The sequence below is a fragment of the Nicotiana sylvestris genome, chromosome 3 (assembly GCF_000393655.2).
Source record: "Nicotiana sylvestris chromosome 3, ASM39365v2, whole genome shotgun sequence".
Classification (NCBI taxonomy): domain Eukaryota; kingdom Viridiplantae; phylum Streptophyta; class Magnoliopsida; order Solanales; family Solanaceae; genus Nicotiana; species Nicotiana sylvestris.
The window spans coordinates 212,471,545-212,496,927 of record NC_091059.1 but is presented as its reverse complement, the minus strand read 5'-3'; the positions used below and the strand labels follow the sequence as shown (position 1 = coordinate 212,496,927).

The 25,383-nt window shown below is 37.6% G+C and overlaps 3 protein-coding genes and 1 long non-coding RNA gene across 6 annotated transcripts; 2 read left to right on the top strand and 2 right to left on the bottom strand.

Moving 5' to 3' along the window:
• Positions 1–2,710: 2,710 nt before the first annotated feature.
• On the top strand, positions 2,711–6,196 carry LOC104244483 (uncharacterized). 2 transcript variants are annotated; one of them, XR_011405945.1, is made up of 3 exons: positions 2,711–3,926; positions 4,046–5,066; positions 5,457–6,196. It is a non-coding gene; the product is annotated as an uncharacterized lncRNA (long non-coding RNA). The 2 variants fall into 2 exon arrangements; XR_011405944.1 differs by having other exon boundaries at positions 4,046–6,196.
• Positions 6,197–7,722: 1,526 nt separating this feature from the next.
• Positions 7,723–10,988, top strand: LOC104244484 (protein NUCLEAR FUSION DEFECTIVE 4). The gene is made up of 3 exons (XM_009799915.2): positions 7,723–8,164; positions 9,012–9,913; positions 10,240–10,988. The coding sequence occupies exons 1-3, from the start codon at positions 7,841–7,843 to the stop codon at positions 10,703–10,705; spliced, it is 1,692 nt and encodes a 563-aa protein (XP_009798217.1). The 5' UTR covers positions 7,723–7,840; the 3' UTR covers positions 10,706–10,988.
• Positions 10,989–11,457: 469 nt separating this feature from the next.
• Positions 11,458–12,432, bottom strand: LOC104244485 (uncharacterized). The gene has a single exon (XM_009799917.2). The coding sequence runs from the start codon at positions 12,258–12,260 to the stop codon at positions 11,655–11,657; it is 606 nt and encodes a 201-aa protein (XP_009798219.1). The 5' UTR covers positions 12,261–12,432; the 3' UTR covers positions 11,458–11,654.
• A 643-nt stretch (positions 12,433–13,075) lies between these two features.
• LOC104244486 (large ribosomal subunit protein uL3m-like) lies at positions 13,076–20,873 on the bottom strand. Of its 2 annotated transcripts, XM_009799918.2 has the most exons (6): positions 20,779–20,873; positions 20,274–20,604; positions 19,681–19,890; positions 14,846–14,950; positions 14,235–14,348; positions 13,076–13,679 (listed from the first exon to the last, which is right to left on the bottom strand). In XM_009799918.2, the coding sequence occupies exons 2-6, from the start codon at positions 20,553–20,555 to the stop codon at positions 13,506–13,508; spliced, it is 885 nt and encodes a 294-aa protein (XP_009798220.1). In that variant the 5' UTR covers positions 20,556–20,604; positions 20,779–20,873; the 3' UTR covers positions 13,076–13,505. The 2 variants fall into 2 exon arrangements, with proteins under 2 accessions (XP_009798220.1, XP_070027560.1); XM_070171459.1 differs by lacking the exon at positions 20,779–20,873 and having other exon boundaries at positions 20,274–20,732.
• Positions 20,874–25,383: the final 4,510 nt, after the last annotated feature.

The window sequence follows — 25,383 nt, the reverse complement described above, 5'->3', positions numbered from 1 at the left end:
ATTAATTGTTTGGTTTAATTTAGTTGATAGTTAATCACAAGTCCCTGTGGGTACGATATCTGGACTTACAATCCTATATTACTTGTCGACCACGTATACTTGCGTGTGTGTTTGGGAGCAACAGTTTGCCAATCACAATGTAGGTTTTGAGTGGTTTTTCTCTGGGTACTAATACGCAAAGGCGAGCATTCTTTTCTCTCATCGCAGATTTGGTGCAAGCATCTATACGTATTAGTTATCCTAGCTTTCCTCTAATTTTTTATAGTATGTCATAGTCATAGAATTCTGTAGGTAATTCCGAGAGTCTTGCCATATAGCTGAGTATGTTAGCGCAGCTTTGGAGGCTAAAAATTTGGGCTCCCATTTCCTTACTATGAGGAATTGATTCCCAATGAATCAGGGGCCTTCATGGAGAGCTTTGTTATAATTTTCTTCCTTGGTAAATTTTATCTGGTCGTAGTCACACCCTAGGTCTACAAGAGATAGAGTTTCAGTTGGTCTTAATAGCGCATGTAATATTTTTTGGAGGAATTGGTAGCCCACTCTTCTACCAAACATTTTAATAATGAGGGCATTGGTTCAATTTTTGTAGATATGTTCCTTATCCGATGAGGTGATTGGGATGATAAAATCAGAGTCCGGGTAGTTGTCTGTTTTGTCTTCAGGTTCATATGAATCTAGGTTTTGTTGCACTATTACTTGGCTACTATCTGGGTTAGTGTTCGTTTTAGATATTAAAGTATCCAAGAAGGATATCTTCTCTGTATTACTGTTACTAGGGTTATTTACCTCTTTTGAGATTTCCTTAGGGTGTTGGTCTACGCTAATTTCCATATCTGTTGGGGGTAGTTAGAGATGTGCATGGGGTTGAGATGGAGCTGGCTAGCCATTCCATTGATGTTTGGAGTGTCATTTCTTCCTCTAAGGAGGGAGTGTTGTTCTAGTTTGGATTGTCTTGATAATGTTGTATGTGTTCATTGGAAGGTGATTGTCGAGGTTAAAAGGAACCTATAAACGATTAGGGGATGAGGAAAATCTTGGAAATGGCCTGGGGTGGGAGACAGGAGTTCCTTAGAGAAAGGGGAGAGCATCTCACTCTAACCTATCTCTTTACAAGGTAGTATCTGTGAGGATTTGACTGTGTACATATTTTCAAAAATTCATAATTTTCTTTCATTATTTCAACGTCTAATAATTCAATTTTCATAAACGTTTACACATGTTTGAATATAAAGAAGGAATATAACTATATAAGTTTCGAAATCAAAACAATCACAACTCATTTTAAGTTAAATATTTAAATCTCTCATGGACAATTAAACAACATTGATGAATAATTTAGATTTCATCACTTATATCTTTTCATCTTTTTTCTAAACCTGCATATGTTTTTCTAATAAAGTAGTACAATCAAACTTTTCTATAACAATCTCGTTTGTTTCGATATTTTTTGACTTCTATGGTGAAGTATTGTTATACAGAACATATATTATAACATAATATTAAAATCGATTCCGAAAAAATTGACTTTTATAATAAATGGATATTATACAAGAATGTTGTTATAGAGAGGGCTGACTGTACTACTATTTCTTGATATGAAAAGTAACTTTATCGGTAAAGATTGTGATGAACGGATTCGCAATCAAGGGTTTTAGATTAGAGCTTTGGAAAAAAAAATATTAAAAAGAAATTAAAACAGTGGAAATAAAAAGTTATACAGAAAATAAATAAAAATAAAAATAAAAAGGAAATAAATTAAAATGTGAACTTGTAATTATAAAGTATAATTATCATCTTTCTCAAGTAATTATTTGACTAGACAAACATGATAAATTATATAATCATATTCAATTACACCTAAATTCAATTCTTAGGCGGCTTTCCAAACAGGTTCTAATAGAAAACGCTTCCAATGACATCAGTTAAAGACCAAACAAAACAAATACTCTCTCCGTTTCAATTTATGTGAATTTGTTTGACTGGACACGGAGTGTAAGAAAAATAAAATCTTTTGAAATTTGTGGTTCTAAACAAGTCAAAAAGGGACCCAGAGCATTTATGTGGTTATAAAAGTTTCTCATTAATGATAGAATTATAAGTTTAATATAAATTGTTACCAAATTTAAAAAGATGTCATTCTTATTTATTTTTTAAAACAGACCAAAAAGGAAATAAGTTATGGAGTAAGGAGTACTTACCATAGAAAACTTGAGGGTCAAAGAGTAAATAGCTGCCCAACACAAAGGACAGTCTCGTCAGTCGGAAACTCAAGACTAAGCGTTGGATATTCTTGTAGTTCCCTCCATTGATTTGGGACAGCAAACAAAGACCTAGGGGTACGTGTCACATAGATTTTCAATCCTACTGACATATGGCTCCAGATTCGGCGCCCAGCTCTTTTCGTCAGGTCCTAAAAGCCCCACCTCGAACTATAGTAGCGTGCACTAGAAGATACACTATAACCCCACTGCTAATAGCGCGTCATCATCACTGCTATTCGGTAGCGTGGATACTCAAGAGCATTGAGCCCACAGCTTTTAGGTGTTTTACCGTTTGACCCATTGGAAAACCCTAGCCCCCACCCCAACATATTCACCCTGCGGCCAGTTGACCTCAATATCCCCTCCAATTCCAACAAATCACTATATTGCCATCACTTTCATTCTCCTATATAAACGTCGCCTTTGTTATTCTTAGGTTTGCCGAATTAGAGAGCAAATCGGCACTAGCAAGGTATTTCTTCTAAATTCAGACAATTATTCCTTTTTTTTCTTTTTCCTATCAAAATTCCTTTTTTTTACTTTGTAAATCTACAATGGAGGCTTCGTCGTCTAGAAGCAAACCTCATAGTTCAAGTTTTCACCACCACTTTCAACGATCCACTTCACCGTCGGGTCGATTCTGCTCCTATTCCATGTCGTCCTCGACCTCACCTAGTTTCTCCAGTTTTTCAACCAGAGACTCCGATTACCTGACCCGATCCACTTCCCCGACCCGTGTCAATCTTCGTAGAGCCGTTTCCCCATCGCCAAATGTACGGTTTTCTGCCTCTACCAGCCGTTCGATTTCAGTTCATCCTCATCAACAGAAGCAGAATAGCAGGCCTTTGCAGTCCAATCAGAAGAAAACGTGCATGTGCTCGCCGACAACGCATCCAGGCTCATTCCGTTGCAGTCTTCACAAGAACATGAGCCAGAATCGGGGACATTCCAATTCGTCGTCGTATCGGTCGAGTTATCACCTGAACATGAGGAGATCGGCCATGACTAACTCGCTCGTTAGGATTGGAACTGTTGAAGGTGAACTGGTAAAGAGAGCGCTTGCCGCTTTGATTCGCCCGTCATCTCATCATCTCAGGCGGAGAGATGATTTTCAGCCGCGGCCTAGCCGGCTCTCCGTCATGTCCAAAGCCGAAGATTTATGATAGTGTTTTGAATCGTTTTGATGTACAGTTCCGGCGTTAGCGTTTTCCAGTTACGGGTTGGATCAGCTCACTAAGCCAGCACGGGTTGACTCGGGGGAAGGCCTTATTACTTTTTTGTATTTTCAGGCGAAAGCCCGTGCCCTTTAAGCCCATCCCCACTATCCCAACCCCCAAAATTTTGTATTCTTTTATTTTTAAACTAGATAATAGACCAGAAGAGAGTGCAGCATGTTATATACAGCTCTCAATATATCACAGCTTAATCTATAATATGCTCTTAAATATCACATTTTAATCTATGATTTAATTGTGTCATATTAAATATCAAGTTTCAAAATTAACTGAAGCTACGTAAAAATTAATCTGAGTTTCTTTTCGCCGTTTGTGCAAATTATGATTGGTTTGGTTGCATTTGTTTCAGTGGGTGGTACTTTCAGTTGAGAATTTATATTCGGTGCAACTGCTTAGATTTGATGGCATTTGGTTTACCTGTTTGGAGGTGATTTTATTTTTTATTTTTGTTGGTTGGTTGTTAGTTCATATTTTGGTGCCTTATTTAATGTGCCAATCAACAACTATTGATGCTAACATACTGTATTTCATGGCGTTCTTTTACAGGTTGAATTTTTAATTTGGAATCTGGCCTGCGGATCATGACAGTGACTTGGCGAATTGATCAATGACTCAAATCCAAGTACACATATATGGACTATAAAATTGAAATTTTTAACATTTTGACAGTAAAAACTAAAACTTTAATTTACTTGTACCTTCAGTTGAGAAAATCAATTAGCCATTTCAACCCCCTTCACTTTAAGAAAAAAAGGCCCTACGAAGTGAATGAAATACAGAAATTTCCCATTTAAGAGGACTTCAGCTGTTCTCTGGGTTTCCAAAAAGAAAAAGAGAAAACTAACTCAGTGGAGAAAAGGACTTGGAGTATTTCCTTTTTTCTGACAGACATTATAGCTGGTGTGAGGTGGTTAAAATTAAAGTTGCTTTAAATTCAATATATTCCTAGGGTGAATTCCCCCTGGTTAATAATTTCATAGGGTGTTTGAATTGGCTTTTAAAAAGTACCATTTTCAAAAAATGGTCTTAGTTTGATTTGGTATGAACTTCTCTGATATGTACTTCAATAAAGAACGGGAAGACTTATGAGATATTTGGTTTTAAATAAGCCATAATATTTATGCGAAAAAGTATTAAAGTTGTTAATCTTTTTGGAATAAAATAATAAGAAAATAGTGTTAATCTTTTTGAAACAGGGGAGTAGCTTATAAGTTAAAAACCAAAAGTCATAAGTTGGTAATACTCGGCTTTTGACTTATTTTTATATTTTTCATGCCTAAAAGTAAATGATTTTAAGCACTTTTTATTATTTCTAAATACCACAAAATACGTTAATCCAAATACCCTCTTAATTTATCCTAAAAGGGGGATCCCGCTTGGTCAATTTTTCTTGTGCTGTGTTCTTACCCTTGTTTTATCATTTTTTGTCTCTGTTGCCAAATTAAAACAACTTCTTTTTAAATACACCGTTAGGATAAGTTTTCTATGTAGTTTTGTACAAGGTTTTAGCCCATAATTTCAAAGCTCGTGGACGTTTTGTCAAAAGATGCCCTGAAACATCATGTGGGTGAGTTGGGCCTTTCTCTCTCTCTCTCTCTTTTTTTTTTTTTAATTACACCGAGGCTGTGTTGTCAAGTTTAAATAAAGAGACAAATGACAATTACAACTGCCATTCCAAATGCTAGATTTAACTAGATTTTTTTCATGGCAAGTCAGTAACATTGAAATATAATAAAATAATTAAAAATTTGGGGCTTTGAGCAAGCACGTGGATGATCACCCGTGTTTGATGGAGATGGTACAAGAATTGCTTGGCTTAGTTTCATACATTGATCCTGGTTTTTAGTTGAATATTCGCATCTCATAACTTAGATATTTTGGGATGAATTATATTATTCATTATTCAAATGATCTTCTACTAAACGGGACAATTTACAATTACAAAATTCATTGGCAGCTCTTCTATATGGAGTGGAGGATGATTCATTTCATTTGCAGCTTGTTTGGGCGACTTCTCTTGCATAACCAAACGTGAGACTACAGCTTGTGAGTTGTGAGGAGATTAGGGATCATGTCAACAGATCTTTTATTTATTTACATTCATTAGCAGAATGATTCTTTCATACTTCAAAATATTTGTAAATAATTGCTCAACTTACCCAAAAAAAAAAAAAAATACTCGTATTCCATAGTGGTGTGGCAAAATGGAACCATATTCAGATTTTCTTTGGGCTGCCTATATTCTAGCTGGTGGATGAGTGGCAAAACGGTTTAATTTGGGCTTCAGCCCATATATAACAGTAAGAAGGACAAATAATTGGATCAATAACTAACCAACGGGACCGGTAAAAACAGTACTTCGGACTGGTCATTCAAAAATAGCCAGTATTTGTAAAGTTATTGAAAAATAGCCACTATTTTGCTGTAACACGGAAAGTTCCAGCATAATATACTGGAGATTGGAGCACTTGTGTCGGAACTTCCAGCATATTATGTTGGACCTGTATATTATACTGGAATTCTAGTATATTATGCTGGAGTATTTTCGGGATTTTGAATAGTGTTTTCGTTCAGATTTATCTTTACATGAAAAATGGCTAAATTTCGATTACTTTTAAAACTATGGTTATTTTTGAATGACCACTTGTAAATCTGGTTATTTTTGAATTTCTGCTATCATTGGGTCGAATAGTTAAATCATTGGAAAGTGAACAATCTTGTGCGAGTTTTGCATAACCAATTTGTGGTAAAATGACGATTAGCAAAGCATATGGGCATGTATTTGCTTAGATGCATTCTGAAATGGGTTTGAATGATATATATGGGTTAAGTAATAGTCATGGGCGTAGGCACCTTGAAGCGGTGTCACGTATGGTTGTTAGGTCATTAAATCCTTGTAATATCAAAGTGACTAAACGGATCCTTTGAGTAATGAGTAACATGAATAACCAATATGGTTTCAACATTAATTGGAGAAGGACCGTTCGCTTTATTATGTTGACTATCCTAGTTTGATGCATTGGTGGTAGGTAACGCGTCTAGTTAGATAATGGTCGTTGGCCTTGAGCAAATTTAACCTTGAGTACGGAGCAAAATCTTTGGAAAAATATTGGCTGAACTATATTGCCAGCGTATGTTGTACACTTGTAATTTAATAAGGATCACTTAGGTAAGGACCAGATACAACATCTAAAACTAAATGTATTTGAAGCATTTTATGGGAAAGAAAATCACAACCAAGAAATAAGATTTGGAAATTGGATACAGTAATAAGTAAAAACAATCTAACCAAACGATAAGGTTGGATTTGCCAAGCTTAGCAATTTGGATAATTTGTACCAAGTTGATCATGGATGATATTGTAAATGAAGCAGTAATGCACCCAAGATGTTACACAAATAATATTGAAGTCTATATCACAATTGAGCTAATACAGGGATTTGAATTTGTGATTTTGTGGAGTATGTTCAGCCACTTCATGAAGATTTTTGCCATTAAAATCTTTTAACCTGTGTTCTTCAGAAATTAACCAGAATCCAAGGTGGGGACGTTTTGTTAATTGTTGTCACATCAAACTTGAGAAAAAGGTACAACTTCTGGACCACCTAGGTAGCCTGTTTTGCGTGACTCACAGCTCCAGTACGTTTTTAAGGTCAAATATGTTCTTGTACTATTAGAAAAGATTTAAATTTAACTTATTACTATATTTTAAGTCTATATATAGTCCGTCGTTATACTATTGGTTCAAATATACTATTCTTTCGTTAAGTTTGTTCAAAGTGAGCATTCAATCATATGTGACACTGACATTTGATGAGGTGAATGTCACATGACTTGCCACTTCAGCGCTCCTAACCCATTTTATCCCTCTTCTATTTTTTTCCGCGGCTAAATTTTTTAGTCCCCTCTACCACTATTGATATCACTGCCATGAAAAATATTGTATTTTAAATTTAATCTTATATATATGGATCATGGACGCTGAGGTGGTATGCCATGTGGCATTCACCTCATCAAATATCAGTGTGTCACGTACTACTAGATATTCATCTTGAACAAATTTAATAGAAGAAATATATATTTAAACTAATAGTATTACAGTAGCAATATATTTGGACCCAATATATATAAGGAATGATATATTTAAACGTATGTGACCCTTTGCCTTAGTTTTTAAAATCCAATTTGTCCACGTTTCCCAGTTTTAAAGACAATACCTTTCACAGTCTTTATTCTCAAGGAAATAAGGTGTTGGTCCATTTCAAGTTGGTCTTACAATAATGACAACATCGCCTCTAACAAGTTGAGATCTTTTGAATCTTTGCTTCCAAATTCTGTAGAATGGCTGTCCTAAAAGAAGGGAGCAGACCACCATGGGTAGGACTTGCTGCTGCTGTTTGGGTACAAATAGCAGCTGGTAACGCTTATACTTTCCCACTCTATTCCCCTGCTTTGAAATCAGTGCTGGGTTTCAGTCAGCAGCAATTGACTATTATTGGAGTTGCTAATGATATTGGGGAGAACGTTGGCATTCTTCCAGGCATAGCTTGCAACAAGTTCCCACCTTGGGTTATTTTGCTTGTTGGTGTTTGCCTTTCTTTCTTTGGCTATGGCGTTCTTTGGCTTGCTGTTAGCCAGACTCTGCTCTCTTTGCCTTATTGGGTTGTGAGTTCTTGATTTCTTTTTCTTTTTCTAGTTCAATTAGCTTATTGTTACAGACGTCTTTAGGGGCGTCCTCATATTTTATATCAATTCTATCTATATTTATTCTAATTTGTTGGGTGGTGTGGGGTGGGGTGGGAGAAAGATTGCGCTATAATTGATTTCATGTTTAGTCTCCTGAAGCTGTAGACTTGTTTAGTCTGATACAGAAATCATGAGTGAATGCTGATGCTGGGGATAATAGGATAAATTTTGGTACTCTTCCTTGTATCTAGTAGTCTTAAGGTATGGGATTTTGATTTTTACATTGTAGCTTTAAACCCCACAAACCACGACTCTTTGATTGTGAGGGTTTTTTTGACCTTAGTAAATGCATGTGACTTGAATTCCTCTGTTAATCTCTGTTGTACGAGTTCATGTTCAGTTTGGCATGGAATAGATTTTTTTTTTTTGGTTGAGAAAGTTGGCTTGGAATATATATTTTCTTTTCATCATTTGGACTGGAATAGATATCCGAGGAATAATTGGAGGAAACACCAAGTGTCACCAACCATTTCTAGTAGGTGTGTCATTTCACTATTGTTATATTACATTTTCAGTAATCTTTTAGAAGTCTAGAGATTCTCCTAATGAGGAGATTGAAATGTGTGAACATGAGTGCAAATGTTCTGAACCTTCTAAAGGCTCACTTCTTGATATGGCTTCCATTGACATAATTTCCGTGTGAGACATTTTACTTTGTTAAGAGCTATATAACAAAATTTGGGCTTGTGTGTTCTACAGAACTTGTTCACATAGTACAGAACTTGTTTCACCTTGTTATCTTTGTCCATATCTGATTGAATGGCAGCTTTGGCTTGCACTGGTGGTTGCTACGAACAGCAGTGCATGGATGGGCACAGCAGTACTTGTCACCAATATGAGGAACTTCCCTCTCAGTAGAGGCACTGTTGCTGGAATACTGAAAGGTTATGTTGGCCTGAGTGGTGCAGTTTTCACAGAGATCTTCGCTATGGTTCTTAACGATTCAGCTTCGGAGTTATTGCTCTTTCTAGCATTGGGAATTCCCATCATCTGTTTGGTCATGATGTACTTTATCCGGGCTTGCACACCAGCTTCCGGCGAGGATTCCTCAGAGCATGTCCATTTTATTTTCACACAAGCAGCAAGTCTCTTGCTTGCAGTTTATCTTCTCACTACAACAATTTTGAAGAGCACGCTATCTCTAAATAGTTCCATCTCCTATATTCTTGCTGGAGTAATGGTTATTTTCTTGATGTCTCCTCTAGCCATTCCTGTGAAGATGACACTGTTTCCGTCTCTTCATAAGAGATCTGGAAAATTAGATGGTTCCTCAAACAATTTGACTGAAGAAGAAGTCAGTTCCAGCCAAACAGCGTCTTTATTAACTCCAATTTCATCAGAAGCAGACCTTGGGAGCTTTCATGAAGGTGAAGATGTTTCTGAGGTAGACATGCTGCTGGCCGAGGGCGAGGGTGCAGTGAAGAAGAAAAGGAAACCTAGAAGAGGGGAAGATTTCAAGTTTCGTGAAGCTGTTGTTAAAGCTGACTTCTGGCTTCTGTGGGTAGTATACTTCCTCGGTGTTGGGTCTGGTGTAACTGTTCTAAATAATTTAGCACAGATTGGAGTTGCACTTGGTGTAAATGACACAACGATATTGCTGAGTTTGTTCAGCTTCTGCAATTTCTTGGGCCGTCTTGGGGCAGGTGTTGTTTCTGAACACTTCGTGAGGTATTAATCTGGCTTCTTCCACCTATTTTCTTTGTTTCTCAAGAAGGAAGGTGGCTAGTATGCTGAAGTTCTCTCTCTTGCTCACTTGGCTGGGGGCTAGGCAATAAAATGCTTTCATTCTTTTGACGTTTCTTAAATGATAGTATTGCTAGCTTTAAATTTATCCATTTTCATTGTTGCTAGCTCCTCATTTTCATGATTGATAATGCATTACTTTAATTAATCGTTCAATGCTAACTTCAAGAATGACTTGAACTGATGATTGCTAGATCGTTGTCTAGTTTGATTGTGACCAATAATTAACACTTGTATCATGTCTATTGCAGGTCAAAAACAATTCCACGGACATTTTGGATGATGGTAACACAAATCATCATGATTGTAATATTCCTTCTATATGCTTCAGCTCTGAGTGGTACTCTCTATGCTGCGACTGCATTGCTAGGAATTTGCTTCGGTGTTCAGTTTGGTGTAATGATTCCAACTGCTTCTGAGCTTTTTGGCTTGAAACATTTTGGCATAATATTCAACTTCATGCAGCTCGGCAACCCCATTGGAGCACTTCTGTTTTCTGGTCTACTGGCTGGTTATGTCTATGACGCTGAGGCAGGAAAGCAACAAGGACCCCACTGTCTGGGCGCAAATTGCTTTAGACTCACATTCCTGGTTTTAGCAGGAGTTTGTGCCTTTGGCGCATTCTTGAGCATGATCTTGACCATCAGAATTAGACCAGTTTACCAGATGTTGTATGCTGCAGGTTCTTTCCGTGTGGCCCAGGATTCTGATCACTGATTGGTATCATCACTTTTTGCATCTATATATATAAGTTATAACTAGAGTTTTACCTGTTTTAAAGAGCCATGTAGCATTTCCCTACCGTTAAGGAAAGGCTATCCTCAACTGAGAATATAACTGGAAGTGTTCTCTCGATGAATGTGGCTTCCATCATGTTCCTCTGGATGAAACCAATAGTTGTGTCTTAGTAAGATGTACTAATGTTGATTTCGTAATAATTTTGGCGACAGCTTGAGGCTTCTATATCAGGAAATAAATAGTGCATTGAATTGCCTGCAAATTGTTATTGTTCATTAAGTAAATCTTATTGGCTGATTCCGAAAATGTAGTGATGTATAGTATTAGCTTTTTATCCTTAGTATGAGCTGCTTAACAGTGCTAACAACTGCTAATCAAGTAAGGTGGTGAATCTCCCCCCCCCCCCCCCCGCGCCTGTTCTGCCACTCTCTTGAAGGCTAGGTGAATTATTTTTCCATTTACCTAAGCTTTGGTAGGCAGCTGGTCGGACACCACTGTTATCATAAGAGAAATGAGGGAGAGGAGACAGAGTATCCCAAGAGGTAGGGGGAAGCGGCGCCTATGAAGTGGGATTTGCCACTTTATTGCGAGAGTAAACTTGCTGAAAATTTTGCATTCTTAACTAAATGCTAAAAAGGAAAAACTATGACACAAGATTTAATTACCATATGACCTTTTCAGAAATCAATTATTATTTGAATAGAATTTGTATGCCACCATAATAGCCATAATGGAGTATGAAGAAAGTATGGTAAAATTAGTTAAAACACTGCATTCTGCTGCTTACAGGCAATTAGTTCAGAAAAATATAATGCAACAATTCCAGAGAACACTTGAAGGTATCTAAAGGAAGGAAAAACATGAGGATAGTTTAACTTGCAAATTCCTCATCATTTCAATTCAAGTGGATATAAAGAATTCCAAGAACTTAAGTAGGTTTCAAGTCTTGAAACATTGTTTCCCACTTAATCTCTTCACTGTAAATGACATCCATGTCTTTATCATCGCGAAAACCCTCAACTGGAGAGCTTGAAGAACTGCTAATCCAACCATCAGAATAATCTATCATGAGATTGGGACTCCCATTTGTAAGCATCATTAACCTTCCTTGATTAGGAGTAGCATTAGTACTCTGCATTACTGGCCTTTCTTGTTTAGCTGCAGTTAATCTGTTATTCCTCTTCAGCATAGAGGCTTTCCATCTTGAACTGTAATTTCTCAGGGGCAGCAGGGCACTTGAATTTGGTCGATGAGTCCACGTGCTCAAGCGCTTAGCAAGTTGTTGCTTTGCTTGTTTGATTGCTAAAATAAACCACAAGATATGGATTCTTGAGCTTCTGCTCTTTTCCTTCCTAGCTAACTTGAGAATTTCTAGCCTATGTTTGGCTATTGAAATGCCCATACTTTGGAGAAATTCATGGTTGAAATATTCTACATCATCTTGATCAAGTTCATTGTGAGCAAAAACAAGAGCATAGTCATAAACAAGAGAAGGGTCAAGGCTAGTTTTAGAGAGCCATGAAAACCAGTCCATGGTCTTTTAGTATATGTGTATGATTGTTGAAGATGGAGAGTGTTAAAGGAAAACCAAGATGTTGGAGTTTCCCAAATTTTAAGGACTTGGTGTTTTCATAAGAGTTGGTTTGATTGGATATCGGATGGTAGTTGAAGGTGAGAGGGACAAAAGAGGAAGGACCCGTGAACTAATTAAGACTATGTTCCTTTTAAGAATAGAGTCATAGACCACAAGTCCATAAGTTTGATCAGACTTTTCATACCTGCACGAGTGAGGATTTCTCTTGTGGGGTTCATATCTGCCACCAGTCACGGCTTAGAAGATGGTTTCTTATGGACTTCAAACTATCCAAAAAATGATTTTATTTGCAAACTGTCATTTCCCATTAATTAATAATGAATAAAGAAAGGAAATAGAGAGATGGGCTGGTGATTACAAGTCTATTTTTAACCAATGGAGGAAATTAGTATTAGTTTAACAATTTCACAACATTTTATGTGATAGTTGTCTTGATCTTTATAGTTCCTGATTTGGTTGAAGAAGCTTTCCTATGGACCCCTCAATGCTTATAATTTCTCAATATCACTTCGATGTACGATTCATTGGTTTGAAAATAACTCTGTACACTTCAAATACAGTGAAAAAAAAATCAATGGGTTATTTGTTGCAGGTACCAATCAGTCGCCATGAGCAACATTTACTCGTGCCTCCATAATTGCTCAATTAAACCTTTCTGGTAAGCTTGTTTGAAGAATTTGGATTTCTGCTATTGTTGCATTCAACATTGGAAACAAAGATTAAGCTAAAGTTACAATACCGTTGAGACCACCTAGTCATGTCAAAAACACTTTATTTGAGACCAACAAAGGTAGAGCTTTGAATCCGAATACAAGTAAAATGACAAACTATTGTCGTTTATAGCTCTCCATTCACATTTCTTTTATTAGCTCTAGTCATCCAGCAACAACATAATCAGATTGTGCCTGTACAACTTCCCTGGATGAAGTGTTGAATCATGCTATAACAACATTTCGCCCTATTCAACAAGAAGTAGCTAAATTTTGTAGTACAACTCAAAAAATTACTACTTGAGTTGAATGCCATCAGCCAGAGAAACTGTGAAAATACTACTACAAATAAGTTCGTTCTCAATAAAGCCCTGCCCCATGCAAAACCACTTCACTGCTTCTTGTTAAAGAAAATAAAAAAAAGTAAAAGAACGGACAATGAAAATGCCTTGGTCCGCAGCTAGGTTGCCCGCAACTAATCAGCAGCCATAAACGGGTCTGTACCACCAAGATCCGCCACTAGTGGTTCCAAATCAGCTTGGTCTTCATCTTCTGGGGCAAAGTACGTGGGAAATGGAAGCGTTGAAATATCTGGCTTCTTGTACACAGAATCTTTGATGAACACAAAGTTACCTTCAGCTCCTGGAACCTGAAAAGGGAGTTACAGTATAATGTATGTCTTCAGTATGAACACAAAGTTACCTTCACTGGCTCTGTGTTATCTACCCGTATAACTGAGCAAGGACTGGCATCATACTGAAGAATTTCACACTCTTTACAAGATCAAAGCAGTTTTATCACAGTTCCATGTAAGAGATCGAAATGACACCCTTCTCCAGACTTAAACTCGTAGTTACCTCAAGAAGGAAAAGTGACCCCCCACCCTTAGTTCCCATATATTTGCATACTGCTCAGTTTTTTGATTGGCAACTAATATTCATTAGAAAGCATACATGGGGATTAATAATGTTGATTGCTGATGTTACACTGCCAACCAGCTCTCTCTCTCTCCATCTCTCTCTCTTTTTTTTTTTTTTGATAAATTACCAACTCTTTTAGTCAAATTGAGTTTGAACGCATAGAATTTCATCTTAACGATTGCACAAGAAAGAGAATTATAATCAAATTATGAGTACAATGTGATAACTCTCATACCTACTTGTTTCAAGTTTAAAAATAAAAGAAAAGGGTTTCAAAATCTTGCCTGGCCTTTGACCCACATCAAGTTTCTGGCAGGATCAATCTTGTAGACCCAAACATTTTTAACAGTTCGTTGCACTCCACCCATGCGCCCAGGCATCTTTCTCCCTTTAAATACCTTTAAAGCAAAAAATACAAATTAAGCAGAAGCTTGTAACATTAACTAGATTCCACGACAGCACTATCCAAAAGCAACTGTTCGTTTACTTCAAATCAAATGTTTAGCAAAATGAGCTAATTAAGGATATCAAATGCAACTTCAGTAGAGTTATCTGGCCCAGATGAGAGGTTAAAGCTCCCAACTAATTTAGAATATCACAGGCTGTTAAAAATAATTTAGACTACATGAAGGTCAAACTCAACAACGTGATGGAGGATTGCATGAGCATACTTCTCGAAGTGACCCATAGTTTATTAGAAATAACATAGCAGAAAACTCAGAGACAAGAAATAATTGCATGTACAAAAGAATGGTTACTCTTTTATAAGCCCAATCCTGCCCTAATTTTTTTTAGGAGGGTGGGGTTTTCAAAATTCTGTACAGCGTAATTTGGTAAAAATAAAACTCATGTACTGTAATTTAGTAAATAAAATTGAAGAAAAGGTAATATCTACCTTTCCTGGAGCATCTCTTTGACCTGTCGAACCAATACTTCTGTGGGATAATGAAGCACCATGTGATGCAGGCATACCTTTAAACCCCCATCTTTTCATCCCACCCTACACATATGAAATTCCCCATCTTTAGTACAGTTCATAAACGAGATATACCCTCCAAGAGTGATACAGCACTAACAGTTAATTTGCATAAGAGGTGGAAGACAAAGTAGAAAGGTGGAATTTTGTTATACAAACAAAAAAATATTTCTACCATTAGCTAATGGTTAGAGAGCTCATATCCAATATACCATGACCGTAGTAAGCGCTACTACTTCTGTTAAAAAACTGCCATGAAGATTAAGAAATGCTCAATAGGCAACAAAATTTGAAAAATTCAAGTTGTGCCTTTAAGTTGGTCTATGAAACACTCAATGAAGTCCAGCGACTAGGTTTCAAACCGCCACTTTGAAGTCCAATAATATTGTAAGTCTATCACTCACACTAACTGCCTAAAAGAAAAAATTATGACTCAAGGTTTAATTACCATGTGGCCTTTTCAGAAATCACTTATTTGAATAGAATTTGTATGGAGAGAAATTGGTGCAGTGAGGGGACTGATGGAAGGTCCTTGGGCGGTTTGTGGCGATTTTAACGTTACAAGGTACCCTTCTGAAAAACGGAAATGTTTAAGGAGGTCCAGAGCGATGGTGGAGTTCTCGGATTTTATAGAAGATATGGAGTTGATAGATCTTCGACTTGAAGGAGGCAACTATACTTGGTTCAAAAGGGACAATCATACAGCGGCTTCAAGAATTGATAGATTTCTCATTTCAGAAGAATGGGATGTAAGCTTCAGAAACATCAAGCAAACTATCCAACAAAGGTTGATTTCGGACCATTCACCTGTGGCTCTATACTGTGGTGCGTGGGAACAAGCTAAATCATACTTTAAGTTTGAAAATTGGTGGCTGAACGTGGAAGGTTTTGAGGACAGAATTAGAGAGTGGTGGGGATCTTTTGAATTCTCAGGAAGACCTGATTACATTTTAGCTTGCAAGTTAAAAGCTCTCAAGGGCAAGCTAAAAGAATGGAGCAGAAGTTACGAAGGTAATTTGGGACTGCAAAAATCAAAATTGCTAAGTCAACTAGCAGATTTTGAGACAACACAACAACTAAGAGCGCTGACAAAGGAGGAATCAGTGAGGAAAGCAGCTACTCTAATGGAGATTGAGGAGCAACTCAAGAATGAAGAAATTGCATGGAGACAAAAATCAAGAGCTTTGTGGCTCAAAGAAGGGGACAGGAATACAAATTTTTTCCACCGGACTGCAAATGCACGCAAGAGAAACAACAACATTGATCAAATAATGATTCGACATGAAGTAGTCGAGGATCCAGAAAGAATAGAGAATGAGATCATTGAATTCTACAAGGAGTTATACACAGAACCTGAACAGTGGAGACCAACGGTCAATTTCGAAAATAGTTCAAGCATTTCTGAATCAGAAAGGGAGTCTTTACAGAGTAACTTTGAGGAACAAGAAGTGCTGAGCAGTCTGAAGATGTGTGAAAATGACAAGGCTCCAGGTCCAGATGGATACAAAATGGGTTTTTTCAGAAAGTGTTGGGACATTTTGAAGGAAGATATCATAACGGTTTTTAACAACTTCCATTCACAGGAGATGTTTGAGAAAAGCTTCAATGCAACATATATAGCTTTGATTCCAAAGAAGACAGGTGCGAAAGAATTGAGAGATTTCAGACCGATCAGTCTGATAGGGAGCTTCTACAAATTGCTCTCAAAAGTCTTAACTGAAAGACTTAAGAGGGTGGTTGGGAAAATTGTTGATACTCAACAAATGGCGTTCATTAAAGGAAGCCAAATAATTGATGCAGTGTTGATTGCAAATGAAGCTGTGGACTCAAGAATAAAAAAGAAAGAACCTGGAATCTTATGCAAATTGGATATCGAGAAGGCCTATGATCATGTGAACTGGAGCTTCCTACTAAGAATGTTAGAACTAATGGGTTTTGGGCAAAAATGGATTAGATGGATGAAATTTTGCATATCTACTGTGAAATTCTCCATTCTCATAAATGGATGTCCTAAAGGTTATTTTCATTCACACAGAGGTCTCAGACAAGGTGATCCTTTATCTCCCTTTCTATTCATTATAGCCATGGAAGGATTGAACAACATGATCAAAACGGCTAAAGTCAGTGGATGGGTTAAAGGTTTTGAGGTAAACAGGAGTGGGGCTAACAATCTAGAGATCACACATCTCCAATATGCTGATGATACTCTAGTCTTCTGTGATGCTGAAAAAAACCAACTTAGATTCTTAAGGATCATTTTGGTTTTATTTGAGGAGTATCAGGATTACACATTAACTGGAGAAAGAGCAATATTTTTCCCATTAATGAAGTTAACAACATGGAGCAACTGACACAGATATTGGGAGGAGAAGTTGGGTCCCTACCAACTGTTTACCTTGGGATGCCTCTTGGTGCAAGATCCAAATCAAAAGAAATCTGGAATTCAGTCATAGAAAAGTGTGAGAAGAAGTTGTCAAGATGGAAATCGCAATACCTATCATTGGGGGGTAGGCTAGTTCTAATCAACTCAGTATTAGACTCACTATCTACTTACATGATGTCTTTGTTCCCAATTCCAGCAGGCATTTTACAGAGATTGGACAAACTCCGAAGATCATTCCTTTGGCAAGGCAATAAGGAGAAAAAGGTCTTCCATTTAGTTAAATGGAAGACACTCACAATGGATAAAAAACAAGGTGGATTGGGGATAAGGAATTTGAAGAACCAAAGCAAGGCTCTTAGAATTAAATGGTTATGGAAGTACTCTCAAGAACCCCAATCTTTATGGGGCAAAGTGATCAAAGCAAAGTATGGTGAAGAAAATAACTGGGTGTCAAAAAAAGTCAGAACATCATATGGAGTAAGTGTGTGGAAATCCATCAGAGAACTTTGGCCTATAATGAAGAATCACTCCTCCATAAGAGTGAACAACAGAAGGAACACATCATTTTGGAATGATAATTGGTTAGGAATTGGAAGCTTAAAGGAAAGATACCCAGATATGTTCGGTTTAGCACAAAACCAGCATAAGACAGTAGCTGATATGAGGAGTCGTCAAGGATGGGAAATAGCTCTAAGAAGACAGCTGAATGACTGGGAGATAACAAGATTAGCTGACCTTTACAAAGAGTTGGAAGCATTTACAGGATTACAGGAAGGTTTGGACTCAATATGGTGGAAGAGGCACAACAGAGGGGTTTACCGAGTGAAGGATGCATATAAGATTTTGAATCATAATAATCAACAAGTAGACACATGGCCTTGGAAACATATATGGAAAACAAAGATTCTATACAAGGTAGCATGCTTCACTTGGCTACTAGCAAAGGAGGGGGTATTAACCCAGGATAATCTCATAAAAAGGGGAATTTCTCTGTGTTCAAGATGTTTTCTGTGCGGGGAAAATGCTGAAACTGTCACACATTTGTTTCTACATTGCAAGATTACAGACCAACTATGGAAAATCTTTATTAGTCTTAGGGGTATTTCATGGTCAATGCCATACAGGCTTAAAGATGTCCTTTATAGCTGGGAAGAAGCTGGAGCTGAAGCAACTAGCAGAGACAGATGGAGGACTGTTCCGGCTTGTATTTGGTGGATAGTTTGGAGGGAAAGGAACACTAGATGTTTTGAAGACAGAAGCAATCCAATACAGAAGATCAAACTCAATTGTATTCTTCTTTTTTGTTTTTGGTGCAAACAGATGTACACAGAAGATACATTGACAATCATAGACATACTAGGATCTTGCTAGGTCTCAAATTAGAACATCTCCAAATTCTCTCCATGTAAATTTGGTTTTCAGTGCAACCTATGTACTGATATTTATAATATATACAATAGTTACCAATTCAAAAAAAAATAGAATTTGTATGCCACCATAATAGCCATAATGGAGTAGGAAGAAAATAGCACCAAGTTTTGATAGGTTGAAGCTAGACCTAATATTGATCAAAGCCGGTCAATCAGTTAAGGACAGAATGAGTATTTTCATAAGTATTTCACACATGTAATTTTTCCTTGTTTTGATCTAAGTTCAAAATAATTTAAGAAAGGTAGCTAAGTAAACAAGTCGTCTAAAAACTCTGGTCAACCAAAAAATTAGCTTTCCTTTTCAGCTTTTCTTTGGGCGAACTTTTCATAAATAATCCCTATCCGAACTTTGTGGAATTCTTGATTGAACTACTTTGCTAGAGAGTGATAAGAGAACCTTCCAAGGAGTGCATAGTTGATAGACAATTCTTTCTTGGTTAGGGCAACTTGTATATATTGATACTGAACATGGAAGTACACCTCCTTATTGCATTTTTATTGATGAAGTTCTAGGCACTCATTAGTGAAAAAAACTTCACTTTCTTTCGATAATTATGTCTTACTGTCTTCTGGAGTCCTAAAACAATTAGCAGTTCTACCTACTTCTCTCAATAGATATCTGGACCAAAGCAGATGGCGTGATCGAGAACCAATAACATGAAAAACCGTAACACTCATACCAGCACAAAATGGATGAAGGGTCTTCCAACATGCCACATACGAGAAGCCCTTTAGTCAGTACAGTTGATCGCTAAATAGTCGAGAAAACTATAGAAGTGTAGAAAACATTTTTGCTTATATAAAGCGTTAACTCAATTTTCATTTTTTTTATAAGGTAAGTGCAATTTTCATTTAATATAGCGAAGTGAGTAGTCCATACCAGGTAAAAAGCGATCAATAAGATATATCAAACAATAAACACAATCAAGATTACTCCACACCTGAAAACCTTTTCCTCTTGTAATTCCAGTAACATCCACATACTGGCCAGGAACGAAATGGCGGACACTGATGCTTGTTCCACCAGGAAGAAGAGCATCTTCGGTAACTGGAAATTCCTTCAACTTTCTCTTCATGGGTACACCTTGTGCTCTAAAATGACCTACTTCAGGTTTTGTCAAATGCTTCTCCTTTTTGTGAGCACACCCAATCTAACTAACACCATAATAAAGATCAATTAAATAACAATCTATAGCATAAAGAGTAATTCATGCAGTCCTTAAAGTCATTTATTCAACCAAAATATCTTTTATTTACTGATTTTGGTCGATTTTGTAAAGAAATTACTCAACCAATATCGAGCTTAAAAGCCACCAAAATATCAATTTCAGGCTTGAAAACACATTCACAAAGTCGTCACAACGATTACAATGACACATTAATTACAACAATATGAAAACTCTTTCAGTGATGAGTTCGAATTAAGGGGTCAGATAAATTGGTAACAGTCAGTATATCATACACTAACAAAATATTTCTTTTTCTTTTTTTGGACAAAGATTCAGCCTTTAAGAAGTTAGCATAATTGATTCACCTGTAGGGCGGAGAAGCCTTCTTTCTCCGGTGTTTTGACCTGGGAAACAATGTTATCATCTAACCAAAGGATGGTGATGGGGAGGCGTTCCCCCCATTTGTCCCAGAGTGCTGTCATTCCACATTTTACGGCTATTGCTCCTGTCCGTTTCGAGTTTGGAGTCATGATCCTAGGCTTTCCTTCTATAATCCGATTCCTTAGTTCCTCCACTTGGCTACTGAAAGTTCTTAACTGGGTTTCTGAGAAGAGGATGCGGACATGAGAAATGAGGCTTCTCGCCATTGAATTGAGGAGTTCTCTTTCTCCTTTTTCTCCCTCTACCTCCTTCTGTCTGTATGGGAAAATAGGAATGGAGAAGATACAAAACAATGTTATAGTACTAGCAATTCACAGCATTTTTCTTTAAGACATGAAGAGAAAAAAGTCTAGTAATGCAATTTAAATCCAAGCAACATAACCGAAGATGCAGTAGGAACAAAAAATAGAGCTATCAACCTAAGCTTACCTCAACAAGACTGGTCGGCGACGACAACTGAAGAGAACCGTGAAGAGTGAAGTCTAAAGGGCCTTTGGAGTTAGGGCTGCGGCCGAAGCCCAACCATAGCCATTTTTCAGCCCGTTATTTAAAATATATTCAAACTTTATAATGTATTTAAAAATTAATCAATTTTTTGAGCTGCCAACTTAAAATTCAAGACTAGTAGCCGGTTTGACCAAGCTTCTTTTTGGTCAAAAGTGCCTTTTTTTTTTGCCAAAAGTACTTTTGGCCAAAAATTGAAGCATTTGGCCAAGCTTTTGGAAAGAAAAAAAGTGTTTTTGAGGAGAAGTAGAAGAATAGCCTGTTTGGCCAAGCTGGAGAAATCAGCTTATTTTGAAAAGTGCTTTTGAAAAAAATACTTTTGGAGAGAATCAGTTTGTGTTTGGCTAATCGGTCTGAAAAGCACTTTTGAGAAATAATTTGTGTTTGGCCAAGCTTTTTAGAAAGTGTTTTTAAGTGTCAAATTACGAATAAGGACATGAATAGATTTACTTAATAATTAATATTATAAGTAAATAAATAATATCAAAATTTTGTTATTACATGCAATAATTAAAAAAATTATTTTATTTAAGTAAAATATGAAAATAAAATTAAAAAGTACTTAATTCTTTTAATATAAGTCAAATATATTAAAATTCCTTCAACAAATATAAAAGCATTCACCCCTAAAAACACTATATATTAGAAAGTTTCTTAAAAATAAGAAGAACTATTTATAAATTAATATCCTAAGTATTAGGTTTAAGGGTTATTTTGGTATACACTATATTTTGTTAAGGGTATTTTAGGTAAGAAGAAAAGCCAAAACTGCTTCTGCTTCTGCTTTTGGAAAGAAGCTACTTTTTCTGCTTCTCTGAAACTGCTTCTGCTTCTTCCCAAAAGCACTTTTTTCCCAAATAACCTTGGCCAAACACCTCAAATTAGGAAAAAAAGTGCTTTTGGGGAAAAAAGCGCTTTTTTGTCTTGAGAAGCTTGGCCAAACAGGCTAGAAGTTTTGGAGAAGCAGAAAAAAGTAGTTTTTCTCCAAAAGCACTTTTTTAGAAGCGCTTTTAAGAAAAATACACTTAGAAGCAGTTTTTTAAAGCTTGGCCAAACATTAATTGCTGCTGAGAAGTGTTTTTCAAACTAATTAGCCAAACACAAACTGCTTCTCACCAAAAGTACTTTTGAAAAAAAAGCACTTCTCAAAGTAAGCTGATTTTTGCAGCATGGCCAAACGGGCTATAAGTATCCAGAATTTTCTGAATTACTAATTTAAAATTCAGGACATAAAACTCATAGGTGCGCCACCACTCATAGGCGGCTCCTCGAAGCTGGAAAGTAGTGAATGAAACTCCGCTCGATCCTGGTATGCCCGTGATACGGAGAATACGGTAATATTCCTCCAGAAATCCCAAGGCATCCTCTGATGCTAACCCACTGAATACAGGAGGATCATATTTCTTGAACCTCTCAAGTCTCCGCTGCTCATCCTCTGAAGTCGTTGCCTTGTCCTCGGGCCGAACTGGCACTGCAGGCGGCACAGGAATAATCTCTGGGACCTGATCAACATGCACTCGCTGCTCAAGAGTGCGGGCGGCGGGAGTCTGTGCTCCTCCCCGGCCTGGGATGTGGCTGCAGCAAGGGGAAGCAACCCTGCCTGAGCCAAAGTGGTGTACATGCTCAAAAACTGTGCCAGGGTCTCTTGAAATGCTGGCGTGGTAGTAGTAGTAGGTGTGTCAGGTGCCTGGAATTCGGCTGGAACTGCTGGTGGTACCTCGACGGCAGCTCGCACAGGTGCTCTAGCTGCACCACGTGCACGTCCTTGGCCTCTACCCAGGCCCCGGCCTTTGACGACTACAGTAGGTGGCGCGGGTACCTGATCATCTCGGGTAGCACGTGTCCTCACCATCTGTGAGAGAATAGAAGACAGAAGTTTAGAATTGTGATATCAAAAATTTCGCACGACAAGGAAATCAAATGAAGTGGAATTTTTCTAACAGTTACATAGCCTCTCGTAGATAAGTATAGACGTCTTCGTACCGATCAGTGAGACTCTAATAAACCGGCTTGTGATCCATGACTCCTATGAACCTAGAGCTCTGATATCAACTTGTCACGATCCCAATTCGCCCTCCGTGAACTATCATGATGGCACCTAGTCTCTACGACTAGGTAAGCCTAACAATGCGGAAAATAACTAAACTTGCGAAATAACTAGTCAAAAGCCATAAATAACTGAAGGAAACAATATTTAAATGTCGTTGCATATACACACAACTTCTCAATAATCTGATACACTATCCCAAAACCCCGAAACTCACGGATCCACAAGCTGAGATAAACACTACATAGCTCTAATCTCCGGAATGTCTAATAAGAACATAAAGTACAGAAGGGCTAAATACTAAGTGCAGGAGTAGAAAGAGACTCTTCGATTTGCGGACGCGGCAAATATACCTCGAAGTCCCGTAGAATCGCCTCGCCTCAAGAATGGTAAGCCTGAGTAGAGGTACCTGGATCTGTACATGAAAAACATGCACATAAAGGGCATGAGTACACCACAGCGGTACTCAGTAAGTGTCAAACCTAACCTCGGTTGAGTAGTGATGAGGAAGGTCAGGGCCCTACTGAGGTTAAATAAAAATTATAATTCGATAGTAAAGAACATAAAACAGTATAAGTGTGAGTAATAGTGAAAATAACACTGGTATAAAGGACAACAACAACAACTACACAAAAATAATGTAAACATCGAAGGAAAATACAGCTCAAACTAACAATATCAACCGGGGATCTTACAGGATACCATCTTGAGGTCCTAAATATACATATCCAATAAGTCTCTCGGGATATCGTACTGTAGTCCAGCTCATAGTACACGGGGATCTACTGGAATCCCGTTCTGTAGTCCCAAACATAAATACCCAGTACTGAGGGAATCTACCGGGTGCATTCCCGTAGTTCCATACCACTGTGCAGGGGAATCTACCGGATTCTCACATCCATAGTCCCAAATGTAAACAGACAAGGGGGGAGCCGGAATCCCACATCCGTAGTCCCAATGTAAATACACAACAACAACAGGAGAAATACTCAGAAAATGTCAAACTTCATTCTAAGGCAACAAATAATCTAGCCTAGCATGCTGCACAGACTTCAGGTAAGCAGTTAAACAAATAAGGCAACTTAATCACTTAGGCATGCTTTTACTAAGCTAACACAGGCTTAAATAGTACAAGAACCAAACAGGAAAGTAAACATACTAGTAGTACTTAATGAAAAACCGGATTTCCAACAATTAGCACAAGTACGCACTCGTCACCTTACGTACAAGACATTTCAATTAACGATTATATCAAATCCTAAAGGAAAAGTCCCCCACACAAGGTTAGACAAGCCACTTACCTCGAACAAGCACAAGTCAACCCGAAACCACGCTTTTGTCACGAGTATCCGACTCCAAATGGCCCAAATCTAGTTAATTCAATTGTATATTGTAAATAACATCTCAAGTAACTGATTCCACAATTAGATTCTAAACTAATACAGGAAATTAGGAAAAATGACCAAAATTTCCCTCGAGCCCACATCTCGGAATCGGGTAAAATTAATATTTCCAGAATCCTCACACTCTCACGAGTCTAACCATACCAAAATTATCCAATCCCGATACCATTTGGTCCTTCAAATCATCATTTTACATTTTTGAAAGATTTCACAAGGTTTCTTCCCAAATTCCATCCCAAATCACGAATTAAATGATGAATTCAATGATAGATTCATGTACTCTAGCCAAATCTTTGTTAGAATCACTTACCCCGATAAATTTCTTAAAAAACCTTCAAAAAATGCCAAAATTCGAGCTCTCTAGGTCAAAATATGAAATAAAACCTAAAACTTCGTATTTATAGAGCACCCCCCGGATTTCCACCACTTCGGACTGCACAAAAACGAGTGTTGTCCTCACAAAACCAGTGCGGTCCGCACAAAAACGAGTGTTGTCCGCACAGGTTTTGACTGCAGTAACAGGTTTTAGTATTTTGGCCATAACTTTCTTTGCAGATGTCTAAATTGTGATTTCTGTCCTTTTCTGGAAACTAGACACGAAGGGCTACAACTTTCATTTTTGAATCATCCCAAAATTCCTTGTAGATCACAAGATATGAGCTTCCGAAATAGGACCAGTGAAATTTTCCTCACCACGGACCGTACTGCATTTTGTGCGGTCGCACAGCCCCCACCGCGGGCGCACTGGATTTTGTGGGGACTGCACTGATGAGTTCCTAGGCCTGTAACTCTTCTGGACCTGCAACAACTTTGATTTTCGGCCTAAAACATCCCAGAACATACCCGGAACTCACCCGAGTCCCTGGGACTTCAAACCAATTGTACCAACACATCCCATGACATCGTTCAAACTTGTTCAAAACTTCGGAACGCTCACAACAACATCAAATCACTAATTTAACATAGGATTCAAGCCTAAGAACTCCAAGAACTCTTAACTTATGCTTTCGATCAAAAAGTCTATCAAATCTCGTCCGAATAACCTGAAATTTTGCAAGCACATCACATTCAACACTACAG